The 15,671-nt window shown below is 42.6% G+C and overlaps 1 protein-coding gene across 1 annotated transcript in view; it reads left to right on the forward strand.

Annotated features, from left to right (window-relative positions):
* The window catches only part of atf7b (activating transcription factor 7b), a 159,848-nt gene extending 145,997 nt beyond the window's left edge, over window positions 1-13,851 (forward strand). The window contains 3 exon segments of the mRNA XM_028825839.2: window positions 1,111-1,299; window positions 1,402-1,507; window positions 9,513-13,851. Coding sequence (XP_028681672.2) covers window positions 1,111-1,299; window positions 1,402-1,507; window positions 9,513-9,745 — 528 coding nt within the window. The 3' untranslated portion in view covers window positions 9,746-13,851.
* The last annotated feature ends 1,820 nt before the right edge of the window (window positions 13,852-15,671 follow it).

The following is a 15,671-nucleotide window of genomic DNA, read 5'->3' on the forward strand; positions in this document are numbered from 1 at the left end:
GCCAGAAATGGGTGGAATGCTCTCTCCGGGTTGAGAACACATTACTGCCTCAAGTGGAGGAGTTCAAGTATCTTGGGGTCTTGTTCACGAGTGAGGGAAGAATGGAGCAGGAGGTTGACAGAAGGATCGGTGTGGCATCCGCAGTAATGCTGGGTCTGCAACGGTCCGTGGTGGTGAAGAGAGAGCTGAGCTAAAAAGGCGAGGCTGTCGATTTACCAGTCGATCTACGTTCCTACCCTCACCTATGGCCACGAGCTTTGTGTAGTGACCGAAAGAGCAAGATCGCGGATACAAGTGGCCGAGATGAGTTTTCCCCGCAGGGTGGTTGAACTTTGCCTTAGAGATAGGGTGAGGAGTTCAGTTATCCGGGAGAGACTCAGAGTAGAGTCGCAGCTACTCCGCATTGAGAGGAGTCAGTTGAGGTGGTTTGGGCATCTGGTCGGGATGCCCCCTGGACGCCTCCCTAGGGGGGTGTTAGGGGCATGTCCCACTGGGAGAATGCCATGGGGCAGACCCAGGACACGCTGGAGGGATTATATCTCCCGGCTGGCCTGGGAACGCCTCGAGGTCCCCCCAGAGGAGCTGGAAGAGGTGGCCAGGGAGAGGGAGGTCTGGACTTCCCTGCTTAGGGTGCTGCCCCCGCGACCCAACTTTGGATAAGCGGTGGACAATGGATGGATGGTTAGGCAGGGCTACATATTTGATTGGCAGCCATTTGAGAGGGGCTAATTGTTTGAGTAGCAGTCACCTGTGCATGGTTAGATGACTAAATGGGAACTGTCTGTACACGGTTACATGCTTGAGCGGTAGTCATAGGTAGAGCTGGATAAGTTTATAGGTTTCTTATTATCAGGTGAGGAGAGTCCAGTGAAATTCTTACTTGAATGTGCTAATCAACATTCAGCTCATTGCTGTCCAGTGCTATGATTAGTGAGTGGAACTGCTTCTCATCGCTGCCTTCTTGAACTGATAAATCCGAGAACATGATTGTCGTATCCTAAACTCTGACTCCTGTGTGCTCCCCAGTCCCCGTTACCAATCATTATGCTTGTGTATTTGTGAGTGAGCTGAGCTGTTCTTAGTTGTGCTGTTTTGTGTAAATTCCTGCAGGTGTCTCCAGCCCAGCCAACAGGTGGACGGCGACGACGAGCTGCAGATGATGACCCAGACGAGCGAAGGCAGCGTTTTCTTGAGCGCAATCGGGCCGCTGCCTCTCGCTGTCGTCAGAAGCGTAAGCTGTGGGTGAATTCCCTAGAGAAGAAGGCGGAGGACCTGACGAGCATGAATGTGCAGCTCTCTGTGAGTCCCACTGTCCAGCCAACTACCTGTACTCGCTCTACCTGAAAGAGCTCTCCATTTGAAATTACTTCATTTTTGTTTCCTCTCTCTCTCAATTCCCAGAATGAAGTTTCCTCTTTGAGGAACGAAGTGGCTCACTTAAAGCAGCTGCTTCTAGCTCATAAAGACTGCCCTGTCACTACGCAGCAGAAGAAGACTGCTTACTTGGGTAAGGGTGGCATACTTGGGGGCTTGTTCTGTTTGTGATTTCTCCATAAGGAACATTTCTCCTCCTACTCAAGTTTAATGAAATCAATTGAAAAAGCTCCATTTCTTTGGCTCATTGTACTGTTAAACTTGGCAGATTTTGATGGAGTCAGACCCACATAATCAAGTGCTTTATTAAGCACAACAGCAACTCCAATTATGATGTGTTCCATTTTAGTGGTGAGTACAGTAACAACTGTGGAAGAAACCTCAGAGGAAGACAGGAATAGTTCAATCAACCAGATTTTTGTTCAGTCACAGATGAGTACATGGATTCATGCGTTGGAAGGCAGAAGAGCGCACATTCCCCTTTTCGATTGGCTTTATATTTTTTCCTCCCTCCCCCTTTCCCTTACTTATCAAAAAGCATAATATCATTTACCTAAGCATTTCATTTTATTATGCAAATGGGCCATCTGTTTCTGTTTTGTGAACGTGTCAGATAGATAGATAGATACTTTATTAATCCCATGGACCCTAAAGAAGAAAAGGTCATCTTTCCTGTGTCTAACAGACGCGTTCCTAAAGAGAAAGTTGTCGTAGGTCAGCTTACCGCACTCTGTCTTATAACAGACGCCTGTACGAATAACCTTCCTTTATAGTAAAACAGCTTTGTCAGCATTTAACCCTTAGCAAGCAGTTAATTTTTCTTTCATACACCCACTCAGAAAATACTTAAAAATCAGCAAAATTACAGATATAAATTCTTTAACTAGGGATGAGTTCACTAATAACCCCCTGTATCGGTCCCCTCTGTTATAAAGAAAAGAGATCCCCAAGGAATAAAACAAAATAGTAAATACTGGAATTTATTTCTTTCCCATTGCTTCACAAGTATACAAGTATGTAGAATAAAAGAAAATTACCACACAGCAGGTACAGCAGGTGCTTTAAGTACAGCAGTACTTAAAGCTTGTATCATTAAAATTTTATAAAGCCAAACCAATTAATTAAAACCCTCAAAATATATACATACCATACACGTATACACATATATTTTTAAACCCCCTTAACATATACCTCAAATGACATAGATACAGTGCCCACCATAATGTTTGAGACAAAGACTCATTTTTCCTTGATTTCCCCCTCCACAATTTAACATTACAGTTCAAACATTGTGATTAATGTGCACATTTGCCACATTCATTTAAGGGAACTTGCAGACACTTCAATCCCATCATGTAGAAATTGTGATATTTTTTTCTACTGTGTCCCCCCTATTTCAGGGCACCCTAATATTTTGACAGTTGCCATAACAGGTGTTGTGATTCCTAAGGTCGGTTTCATGGATTCATACAATCTCTCGGTTCGCTTCAACCCTTAGAGTCTGTAGTTGTCATTGTTCAACATGAGGACAAGAGCTATGCTAGTGAAATACTAAAAGGCCATTATGATGCTGAAAACCAATAATAAAACGATTGTAGACAACAGTTAAACCTTAGGATGACCAAAATCAACTGTCTGGAATATCGTGAAAAAGAAAGAACACACTGGTGTGGTCAGTAATCACAAAGGGACTGGTAGGCTAAGGAAGACCTCCTCTCCTGATGACAGAAGAATCCTCACTCTGGCCATGAAAAAGCTCCCAAACACCTGTCTAACAGATCAGAAACAGTCTTCATGGTTTAGATGTGGATGTGTCAGAGACATTTTCTGAAGAAGACTTCATGAACAGAAATACAGAGGCCACATTGTAAGATACAGACCACTAGTTAGCCACAAAAACAGGATCACTAGACTACAGTTTGCAAAAAAGGACTTCAAAAATCCTGCAGAATTCTGTGAAAGGGTCTTGTGGACAGACCAGACAAAGATGAACTTCATCAGAGTGATGGCAAGCGCAAAGTGTGGAGACGAGGTATTGACCAGGAGCCAAAGCAGACCACCTCATCTGTTAAACATGATGCTGGGGGTGTAATGGTGTAACAGCTTGGGCATGTATGGCTGCCACAGGTCCTGGCACACTTCTCATCATTGGTGATGGATCTGCTGACGGCATGTGGCACAATGAATTCTGAGTTTTTCAGAAACATCTGATCTGCTCAAGTTCCAGCAAATGCTTCCAAACTCACTAGACAGCAGTTTCTCCTACAACAAGATAATGATCTCAAGCATACCGCTAAAGCAATACAGGAGTTTGTCACAGCTAAAAAATGGAAAATTCTTAAATGGCCAAGCCAGTCACCTGATTTAAATCCAATTGAGCATGCTATCCATATGCTGAAGAGAAAACGTTAAGGGACAGTCCCTCTGAAACAATCAGAAGCTGAAGATGGCTTGGCAGAGCATCACCAGAGTAGATCTTCAGCACCTGGTGATGTCCATGAATTGCGGACTTTAACCAGTCTTTGCAAACAACAGATGTATGCAAAATGTATGCAAATCCCTTTAAATGGAAGTCTGCAATGTGCAATTTTAATCACAAGTCTATATGGTTTGATTTGTAATTTTAAGCACTGGAGCAGAGGGGCAGATCGAGGAAAAATCAAGGTATCTTTGTCCCAAACATTATGGATGGCACCGTACATGTCTCACAAACCCAAAAACACTTATCTCAATTAACTTTTACACAAACATGTCCCACGAAACCGACACTTACTGCAATTATCTTGTACACAAACTACAAGTATCACAAAAACACCAACCTCAAACAATGACTCCAAATAACAAGTATTACAATAAACTCTTTATACGTCATGTACTGTCACTTAGACAAAACACAATGTGTAAACCCCATCAACACTTAACACAAACCCTGAACCACCATAACCCTCTGTATTACATCAACATCCAGTTCCAGAATTTACTGTACAGCAGGTCAAATACGTAAAGCCGTCAACAAATGTCCAGATGCTAAAAGTATAGTCCAATGCCAGATGAATCCAAAATGGAAAAAAGAAAATAATGCTGTCCAGCACAAGCAGTCCTGTGAAAAGGAATATATACACACACACACAACAACAAAAATATTTACTTATGTAGCACATTTTCATACAAATGATGTAGCTTAAAGTGTTTTACAGGATGAAGAAAGAGAAAAAAAACAAAATATAAAAAATAAAATTAGGCAATACTAATTAACATAGAATAAAAGTAAGACCCAGTGGCCAGGGAAGACAGAAAAAAAAAAAAAAATTCCGGCCTGAGAAAAAAAAAAAAAAAATCTGCAGGGGTTCCAAGGCCATGAGACCGCCCAGCTCCCTCAAGAAATTCTACCTAACATAAATGATCTCAATCAGTCCTCATATATCAGCCGCAACATTAAACTCGTCTGCCTCATATTGTGTAGGTCCCCCTCATGCTGACCCGCAAGGCATGGACTACACACAACCCCTGAAGGTGTGTTATATCTGCACTAACTGCAGATCCTTTCAGTCCTTTAAGTTTCGAGGTGGGGCCATCATGGGTCAGACTTGGCTTTTCCAGTACATCCCACACATTGAATTGAGATCTGGGGATATTGGAGACCATGTCAACAGCATAAAATGTTTGTCATTTTCCTCAAAGTATTTCTGAACAATTTTTGCAGTTTGGCATGGCGCATTATCCTGCTGAAAGAGGCCACTGCCGTTAGGGAATACCATTGGCATGGAGGTGTGTACTGTATATGATCTGCAACAATCTTTAGGTAGGTGGTACATGTCAAAGTAACATCCACATGAATGCCAGGTTCTAAGGTTTCCAAGCAGATCATTGCCTAGAGCAGGGGTGGTCTGGCCCTGGAGGGCCACAGTGGCTGCAGGTTTTTGTTCTAACCCAGTTGCTTAATTAGAAACCAATCACTCCCAATAATTTTATTTCATGGCTTGTTAGTGCTTTAATTCTTCCACGTCAGGTCATTCTCATATCCTAGATTTTCTTCCTCTTTCTAAGGAACTCATCCAAATGATTTGAAGGCTAAAATGGACAAGTAATTCTCAGTCCTTCACTTTTTTTCTCTTCACTTACCTTCCAAGTATTTCATTAAACCAAATAGTACATGATAAATACACACAGGTGTAAATGGTAGCAAGCTAAATGAGGAAATGCTGGTTTCTTTTGTCATTTGCATCTTATTGTTACTAAGGAGCCATTATAAACCAAGAGTACGGCTGTTTAAGACTTAAATAAGCAGTAAGGGTTCAAAATGTTAATGAACGAGACAACTAAAATGAAACAGAAGTGTTACTTGAGCAATAAGTGCTTCTTATTAAGCAACTGGGTTGGAACAAAAACCTGCAGCCACTGCGGCCCTCCTGGAACGACTTTTCCCACCCCTGGCCCATAGCCTCAGACTGCCTCCTGCCAGCTTGCTTACTTTATGTAGTGCCTCCTGCAGCAATCTTTTCCCCAAGTGTGGACAGTACAGGGTACTGTTGCTCCTCCAACCCAACTCAACAGACACAGGGCACGAGTTAAAAGTATACAGGGATCATATTTTATTAAGAGAAACTCTTCACAAAGTGTTCTCACCACCACAGCCACAAGTAAACACTTGTCACAATACTAAATTCTTCTTCTTTATTTGTCTCTTTCTCCTTCACTCCTGCCAGCAAGCTTCGTACACCTACCACACGACTCTGGTTCTTTTCTGAAAGGTCAGTCCAGTACTTTTATATTGGCCATTTGGGTTAGGCGGAAACATCATGCCACATGTCTCTTCTGCAGCACCCATGGTACCCATCAGGGCTGAGATATTGAGCTCCAAGTCGCATGGTGCCCTGTGGAAATCAGGGGCACCGCTGTACAGGGGAGCTGCCATCAAGCATTTTGTTGGAGGCAGTGCCGTAAAGTAGCCACCTTCCCCCATCCTTCCATCTTTTGGGCGTCCCGCCATCACTTACACAGGTAAACAATGCACACGCGTCTGGCCATTTACATGATCTAAAGGAAAATGTGGTTCATCAGACCAGGCCCCATTCTTCCATTGCTAAATTTTCCAGTTTTGATGTTTACATGTCCATTGTAGGTGTTTTCGGAGGTGGACGGGGGTCAACATGGGCATTCTGACCAGTCTCTGCATTCTTAACATGTTTTTCATCCGTCCAGCTCCCCTTTTGCTTCACCTGTCCATGATTTTAATGGTATGGCTGATCAGTGTTCACAGTATAGAAAAAGGGAAAAATAAAGGTGAGCTGACCAAACATTCACATTAAGCCCTGCTGGCAGATAATTTTGATCCGCAGTGTTAATAATGCTACAAACTCTCTCTCCTCAGATACAGTTGTGCTTGAAAGTTTGTGAACCCTTTAGAATTTTCTATAGTTCTGCATAAATATGACCTAAAACATCATCAGATTTTCACTCAAGTCCTAAAAGTAGATAAAGAGAAACCAGTTAAACAAATGAGACAAAAATATTATACTTGGTCATTTATTTATTAAGGAAAATGATCGAATATTACATATTTGTGAGTGGCAAAAGTATGTGAACCTTTGCTTTCAGACCAGAATCCTTACTAATCTGCCGTGCAGAGGCTCGCCTGCACTCAGCCAGGTCCCTCTTACTACCTGCTGGCTTCAGTTGGAACATGCCCAAAATAGGAACCTGGCAAAACAACTATAAATATAACAAAAAAGAGGAGGGATGACAGTAAACCTTCAGCTTGTATTAGAAGAGAAAATGAAGTATGTTTATGAAAAATCAAAAAAACTAGACAATGCAAAGAAAGGCATAAAAAAGACACAAAGGAGTTACCTTAAAGCAGGGGTCTCCAACCTTTTTTCCCGCTAGAGCTACTTTTACAGAATGAAAATGGCCGAGAGCTACTCATGTTTTCTAACGTTTATTCTCATAGCTTATTTCAACCCAAACAAACTGAATAAGCTTGTTTTGCCTGAAAGTTTACAAAATGTTTGTGTCCACAGCTCACGTTTTGCATTAAAACATCACAAAAAAATATGTAGTTTACCAGCAAGTGCATTTTCTATGTCTGTATGCATTTTCTAGTGTACCTCACACTATTGAATTAAAACATGAATGCTGTCAAAACAAAACAATGCAATTCCAAATACATAGATATTACTTATTCATTTTTCATTTTGTTACATGTTACTGTTTCACTTCACAAGAGTATTCACAGGTCCAGTTGCATGTGTGATGTATTTTTCAGTTAGTCAGATGACTGGCACTGCATGGAGTCAACAAGAGAGGCAGGTGTATGGTGGAGTGGAGCCACTTAGGTTCGCTCTTCTGGAGTCATTTAAATGTTTGTCTGTCAGTCTTGTTCTGAACTTTGATTTCATGACATTCACGTCAGACTCACAAAGGTATGGAGACCCAAACAAAGCAGGCATTTTCAGAGCTGCTTGGTGAAGATTCTTATAGTTATCTGGCTCTACTAAGCTCCAGAAATGCTGAGAGTGCTGTTGAGACTTTAACTGCTCATTATTTTGAAGGTTTACTAATATATAAAACCAGTAACGGCGGACTGCACGATAACATGCAGTAAATACACTTGACTTAACCGTTTTCATTCTCTTTCTCTGTATGTTTAGCATTCGTTTGCTCAGAGGTTGATGCGCTGGCTGCTTCCTGAGCTGCTCTTCTTTTCTCCACCCTAGCAGCCCGCTTCTTCTCTTCTTCCGTCGGCATCTTTTCGCATTAAAACTGATTAAGTCTGTTTTTGTGTTGCAGTTACTTAGTAAGTTTTTATTAATTTTTCACTTAAGCTGGCACTTAAGTCTTTAATCTGCCTCAAGAATGATTTAGCCATACGCATGCGCCGCACGGCAGCCCTGCTGCCGAGAGTCGATTCTACAATAAAGTAAAATAAAAATAAAAAGAGTAATAAAAATCATCACCATAGAGGTCACGTAGTATATGTGTACCAAATTTCAGGTTAATAGGTCAAATGGTTTGCGAGCTAAAGGTGATTTAAAATCCTGGAGGGACAAACAGACAGCCACTGTAGCGTATTATATAAGAAGATATCAAATCCAATGTCTGTATATCAGTCCGCTTTTCATGAGAGAACTACTTAACGGATTTAGATTGGGTGTTTTTCTATAATTTGCTTGAACATTCCGGTTGATTCTGCGACTTCTCTCATTTCGCTATGTATCATAGTTTGCTTGTGGTACCGATTTATTTGCGCAAACCAAAGAAAAAGGCAGCGGGCTGAGGGGAGAGGCCTTCCTCACTCACTCGCCAGCTTCGGGGCATGTACCTTAACTCCGCTTAGCTAGCAAACCAGAGACAAATTGAATTCAACTTTGTTTGATATTTAAAATAAAGTGTTACTTAGGTCTTGATGAGTTGAGTCCGGATATTCTCTTAAGTGTATGCCACATTGAAAAGATAGATTGCAATTCAGATTGTGGATCGTGATATGGTTTTTTGGAAAGATTGCCCACCCCTAATTTGACTAATCAAGTTTTAAAATTTATGTAGGATTCATTAACCCTTTGGCGAGCCATTTGAAAAGGGGTTGCGAGCTACCGGTAGCTCGCAAGCGACGCGTTGGAGACCCCTGCCGTAAAGGCAATCCTAAATAAACAAGTCCATATCCACAGTTCATAAATCAGAATCTTTAAAACAGAAGCAAAGAGTCACAAAAGGCAAGAATCCCAACAAGAAATAGCAATATGAAACTCCAATAAGTGAATGATTTCCAACTCCTGAGCCTTCTCAGTCCATTGAAATAGCCTGATGGAGGAGGGGTTCTGGAATGGCTCCACCCACAAGAACCATAACTACATTTAAAGAGACAGTACACAATTACAACATCACTTACAAAATCAACAAAAATAACATATAGGAGGAGGAGATTAGGAGCAAAAACAACAACAAAACATAAAATACACAGAACTTGGAACCAATACATAACACCATCCCACAACTACAGTGATACTGAGATTCTACAGCTCTCTATAAATGGATGTTGTCGTCATTTTTTGCTCTGTTGGGAGGATTTTGATTGGATGCAAGGCCCCCACTGATGCACAGACTACCATTAACATATGTTCTGTTCTGTTCTTTTCCAGGAGAGGAAAGCCCAAAGGACAGCACGGAGCCGATCGGATCCCCAGCCGCCGTGATTCAGCACAGTTCCCTGACTGTCGGCACTGCTGCACACAACGGGCTGAACTCCCGCGCGGCCGCTGAGATCATGGCCACCTCGGTTTTGGCTGGCATGGGCAGCCAGCGCACTGAACTTGGTGGCCCCATTCCAGCTCACGTCATCATAGCCCCACAGTCGCAGTCTGCAGGCAGATGATGCTCTCACAACGTGACCTCCTGACAGAACCCCCGAACGCCACCAATGGCCAGAGACTGTGGCGTGGCAATAGGGGTGGGACAGATGGCCCGGATGCGGGCAGAGCCCCGTGGCACACAGCTGGAAGTGGCCTGCGGTGGGGGTGGGGGTGGGGTGGGGGTCAGCAGGGCAGCCATGGAGCTTCCTGTTACTATTTTAGCGGAACACATCGAGCCATAAGACGATGATTTTCATTACTTTTTGGTTATCTCTCCTAATCATGATGACTCTAAGACGATCGTATCGATTTACTGTGGATTTTTTTTCTTTGCTTTATGAAATATGTATTTTGATTTGATTTTTTTTTCCACAATTGGCAGTTTGGGGGAAAGTTAAAGCTCCTTTGCAGTTGAGCATGTAACACTTCAAATTGTGGCCTGTTGGATGCGCCCTCTGTTGCGCTCTCTCTCTCTCTCTCTCTCTCTCTACCATAATATTAAGAAAACTTAAGGCACTTTTTCTTTTTTAAAAACCGTATTTATGGAGATTTTTTTCAGCCAGGAGTTGGTCCTGATATTGAAATTCCCGGCACTGATTCTTGGAGGACTGGGCACCACTGAGCTGGTCTCAAAAAGGCCTGCTTCCCCTCAGCTGTACTGAGTGGCGCTGATGGACCAGGGTGCCACGTTAGGTTTCTCACTCCATTTGATATGCCTGTATGTGGGCTGGAGGCCACTTAATTGCTGCTGCTGTGCTCTCTTGCAAAGCGCTATATGAGGTGGACACTGTCTTGATGCCATAGTGGCAGTGCCGTTGCGGGTTGTCCTCTTTCTCGTTGGCTCTGTGAATTGTATTTATTGTGGTGTGGGTTCAGTTAGCAGGGTTGAGTTATGCTGGTGATGGTGGTGAGTTTGGGGTCGGGCAGGCGGTCACTGGCATAGCTTGGCTGCAGCACCCGAGTTGGACTGAGCAGCGTCAGCAACTCTTTGCTCTGTTTTTCGATTTCTTGTCCAACTGTGCAAAAGTATTTGCCCCCTTTCTGACATCCTGTGGTTTTGCATATTTTACATACCGAGTGGCCTCAGGCATTCAGACAAAATGTAGTATTGGAGAAAGGGAACCTGAGTGAACACACATTGCAGTTTTATTAATTTAAGGCGCAAAGTTATCCAGCACCCCCATTCCAAAAAAAGCCATTGCCAACTGCTGGCTTCAATATCTCCATTGGGTACAAGTCAGGACTTTGACTCTGCCCCTCCTGAACTTCTGAGCCATTCAGTTGTCAACACACTTTTATTTTTTGGCTCCTTGTCCAGCTTCATAACCCAGTGACGCTGATGACTGGACATTCTCCTTAAGAATATTCTGCTCGAGTGCATAATTCCTGGTTCCTTTAATAATGGAAAGTCTTGAAGGCATCTCCTCCCCATCACACCAGCACCTCCGTGTTTTATTGTAAGGCAGCTACTGTATGCCAGACACTGCGGATCCTGTGTGGTCCAAAGAGTTCAACATTTGACTCGTCTATCGTAATTCTACAACGCTTGAGGACCGTCCAGGTGTTTCTTTGCATTGATGTTCCCTCTTGCATAGCAGAGGCGTCCGCCTTGCTGCTCTCCCATTCTTTTCCCCTCCGTCTCTTTCTTATTGTGGTGTCCTAACCGCTGATCCTAGCTGAGGCTCGAGTGTTTTTTGGATTTTCTTCTGTAATCCTCAGTGATTTCTTAAATAATTTATCACTGTACCCATTGGGGGTCATTTGGGCAGGCCAGACATTCCTGATCCAAATGTTCTCCATTAATGGCTGTCATTGTGGGGGCTTCCCCCACAGGCTTGATCACTCTCTCCTAACTGGTAAATGTCAACAAATTTTGTTTTGTCATTTCTTCTTGATTGAGTCCTAATGTTCTTGTAGTGCCCACTTCACTCTTATGATGAGGGTCGGCGTATGCTGAGGTTTAAATTAAAAGGACTGGATGTGACTCTAATGATCAGTGCGCTGGTTAAGAGAATATCTAAGGGGACAATTACCTTTTCACAGCTTTTGGATAACTTTATGACATATTAAGCAGCAATTTAGAAATGGTTTCATGTTTACACAGTCCCCTTTGTCTAATATTACATTTTATCTAAAGATCTGAAGCCATTAATTGTCCCAAATGCTCAAACTGGAGTATAGCAGGTAGGGGCAAATACTTTTTCACTGCACCATATATGGCTGTTGTAGCAGGTGGTCCACAGGCCCTTTTAACATTTGATCCCTTATTTTGACATCAAGGATTCAAAATGCTGACCTCTTAACAGGTGAAGCAAATAAATGGCACTCGCTTACAAGCCAACTGGGATGGCAGTTCTTGAAATTCAAAATGCGGATTTTAAAATTATGATTGCTTTCCAAAATATGTAATAATAATAATTCTTTGCATTTATATAGCGCTTTTCTCACTACTCAAAGCGCTCAGCAATTGCAGGTTAAGGGCCTTGCTCTTTTGGCATTTACGGGATTTGAACCGGCAACCATCTGATTGCCAATGCAGATCCCTAGCCTCAGAGCCACCACTCCGACACTCTCACCATGGGAGAAAGGACTAGGTTACCAGCCCGATGATCCTTTTTATTAATAACAAAAAAACAGTCATCCTCATAAGACAAAAACAACTACAGTTGCCCCCTTGAAAACAGCCCTTCTCCTTCTAATGGCTCCTTCAGAGTGAAAATCTTTATCTATTTATTGTGGTTGTCCTGGAAGGGGAGGGGCTTCCTGAGGTAGGGGCGTGGTCATAGATTCCGCTTATTAAGAGTTGCAGGAAAATAAAGGGAGAGATGGTTAACAACCGTGCCTCCTCTCGTCCCGGGGCTGGTATTGCTTACCTCCACAGAGCCTTGAAGGTGCCTACCTCCCACCCCCCCTAGCCCATGTATGTCACATTTTATAAAGTTAGATAAAAATTAATAAATATGTGATACTGACTTCTAGACTTTTGATATCAAAGGGCTCAATTATTTAAAGACTCTCCCCTTTGGCCTGTTAATCGATGGCATAAGCATCAGGTCAGTTCTGTGTTGGCACTTCTGTGGGTGTGTCTGTGTGATCAGATTGCCTTGTGGGACCACAGACGGGGCACCACATACCATAGCCTGGCAGTGTGATGGATCACGAGGCATCCAAATCGGAGTGAGTGAGTCCGTCGGTATGTGATGGTGGCGTACACCTTTTGGGAAGATTTTGGCTTCCTCTGGACAACCATGCCAGTAGGGTTCCTAGAGATTGTGTAATTCTAACTTGCATGTGCTGTACGGCTCCCTGTCTGTAGGTGGCAGTGTACTCCTTTCTGTGTCAGTGTAGCCCCTCTGACATTTCAAAGATTTTGTTTTCTCCTTGTCTCCCTATTGCAGATGTACTCTACAGAGAGGTGACCCCCCCACCCTATTGGCCCCTCTGTTTGGATGGTCCGTGACTCTCATTTGCACTTCCTGCTGGAGGTTGCTCTAGCAGTCAACTGTGAGACCTTTGACCTTCCCCTTCTCCGTAGTTTTTTTTTTTTTTTTTTTTGCACTTGCTTGACCCCCCCCCCCCCCTTATTAGGCACCCCCCTTCCCAAACCGGAAGCTTCAGTCCACCTTTGTACTCCAATATGGATGATGAAGTCTGAGCTTTTTAAGAAATGTAATAAAGCCAGACAGTTAGACACAAGTGTACGGTCTCGGCGATAGCAGAATTTTTCCCCCCTTTTTTTTGCATCGCCCCCTCCCCCCCCAACTGGAATTCCCACCAATTTATTTTCTTTGTGTGTTAGTATTTTTTAAAAGATAATAAAGTTATATCTATCTTACCGCGATGATGAGTTATGTGCAATGATGAACTTTAGCCTTACCTCTCCAGCAAACATCTTATTTCTGTATCTGTAAAATAAAAAATATATATTCTGCTTCTGATCTGAAATCATGTAAATACCGGTCTCCACATCAAAATATTTTTACTACAGCCTTTCAGGGTTCTTTTTTTTTTTTTCCTTATCTGAAGCATCATTTTTTAAAACAACTGTTTGTCTTGTCTTAGCTGTTTTTATTTTATTATTATTTTTTTTTTGTTTTGTTTGTTTGTTTCAAATAAATAAAATGCTTTTTATGAGACTCTCATTTCACATGTGGTGGGGGCCCTCTACTAGCCACAATGGGAAATACCTGTGTGTACGCGTGGCCATAGATCACCAAAGCACACGTCTGAAAGATCTGATTTGAAATACCCAAGTTGCTTGTGGGCGTGTGCAAGGCGCTATAAAAAGACTGCTGTCTGTAAGCAGCTGGATTCGGACAACAATTGGGCTGCTTTGAAACCTTTTATCCGTTTGAACAGTTGGGTAGAAGAGAATGTGGGCACCAAAGTGAAGGTGGTGGGCACACAAGGTGGGTATTGGGCCATGACATCCTACTTACTAAATCCAGCCACACACTACACGACTTTTAATCAAAGTTAGTGGCAAGTTAGACAATGCAGCTTTTGATTTCATTGCCTGAGGGTGTCTGGTTACACGACCAGCAAATATAGGACATGACAGGTTACACGACTAGTGAGTGCAGGTCATGACAATTTACACGACTTTCTGACACAGTTTTGCAAGTTCATCCCTTTTTCTAACAGCCAACAATGGGCTGCCAGATGGAGTTGGTGCCCATACTGTGTAATCTCGGCCCCTTTTTGTTCCCTTTTTCCATTCTATTGTGGTACATAAATCATGAGGCATTGGACAGATGAGCTTCTCTTCTGTTTTGTGAGGTTCAAAACACCCATGTTTCTTACTCCTTGTAGCCACGTTGGTTGCGTTCTACTTCCAGCTCATTGGTCATCAGCTGTCATGTGCACACAGAGCCCGCCCCTACGATACAGAGTCATAGATTGGTTGGGCTGAGTCACCAGGTATGTCAAACTACACGACCACTGGTTATGCTCAGGTTATGGAAATGAAGTCCACAACAGAAAATTAATGAAAAAGTCGTGTAGTGTGATAGGGCCTTAAGCTGACGTCTGTCTGCCTTCATTCTAGTTTAATTGGCACCACCAGTGTAGAGTGTGCAGAAAGCAGGTACCTGGCAAATGTGAGCACCACGTGGAAACTTCTCAGGTATGTATGAATTTATTTATTAATTGACCTCTTGTGTTTCATTTTAATTTGTTTTCTTTGTAATTCCACTGGCAGATGCAGATGAGTAGACAACAGCCAATCGAGAGGCTTGGAAAGCTTGTGAGTCTGGTGTCTCATGTTCAGCACCCAATTAAAACTCGGGAATCACTTGGGCCCGCCCTCACTGCTCTGACAGGTGGAAGCGACAACTTTAATTTTTTCCCTTTGTGTGAATGGAAGAACATTTTGGACAACATAAAATACATGTGAAATGTGACGATACATCGATTAAAGTACAACAATATGTCAACATAATTATTTGCACAACAAGGTAAATATACAAATAAATCAATGTGCTGTGAAATAGCATGAAACCTCAGTATAAGTGTGTCAAAGTATTTTTGTTGCCCTTTTCATTATGTATTTAATTATTTGTTTATTTCAATGACACAAATGCAACCCGAAATAATACACTGCTTTCATTTATTTATTGTCACATTTTACAATACATTTATTTATTGTTGTATTTATATATTGATTTTTTCTAAAATATTCCGCCATTCGCCAGTCTGCGTTAAGTGTGATTTTTTTCAATGGAATGAGTGCTGTGTCAGGGGGTTTGGTTTTTTGGGGGTTATCATGTCAAGTGCTTACAGGGCCCACAGCTGACATGCTCCCTCTTGAACCCGTGACATTGACAGTCGTAAACTGAGATGACTGAGCGATGGAAACACATAGAGTGGGGGGGTGGGCCTCAGAAGTGCGCGGTGCTTTTATTATTCAATGTTCAGCAAATCAAAAGTGCGGTGCAGGCTCCTTCATAG

The sequence above is a fragment of the Erpetoichthys calabaricus genome, chromosome 3 (assembly GCF_900747795.2).
Source record: "Erpetoichthys calabaricus chromosome 3, fErpCal1.3, whole genome shotgun sequence".
In the NCBI taxonomy this organism is placed as follows: Eukaryota; Metazoa; Chordata; class Cladistia; order Polypteriformes; family Polypteridae; genus Erpetoichthys; species Erpetoichthys calabaricus.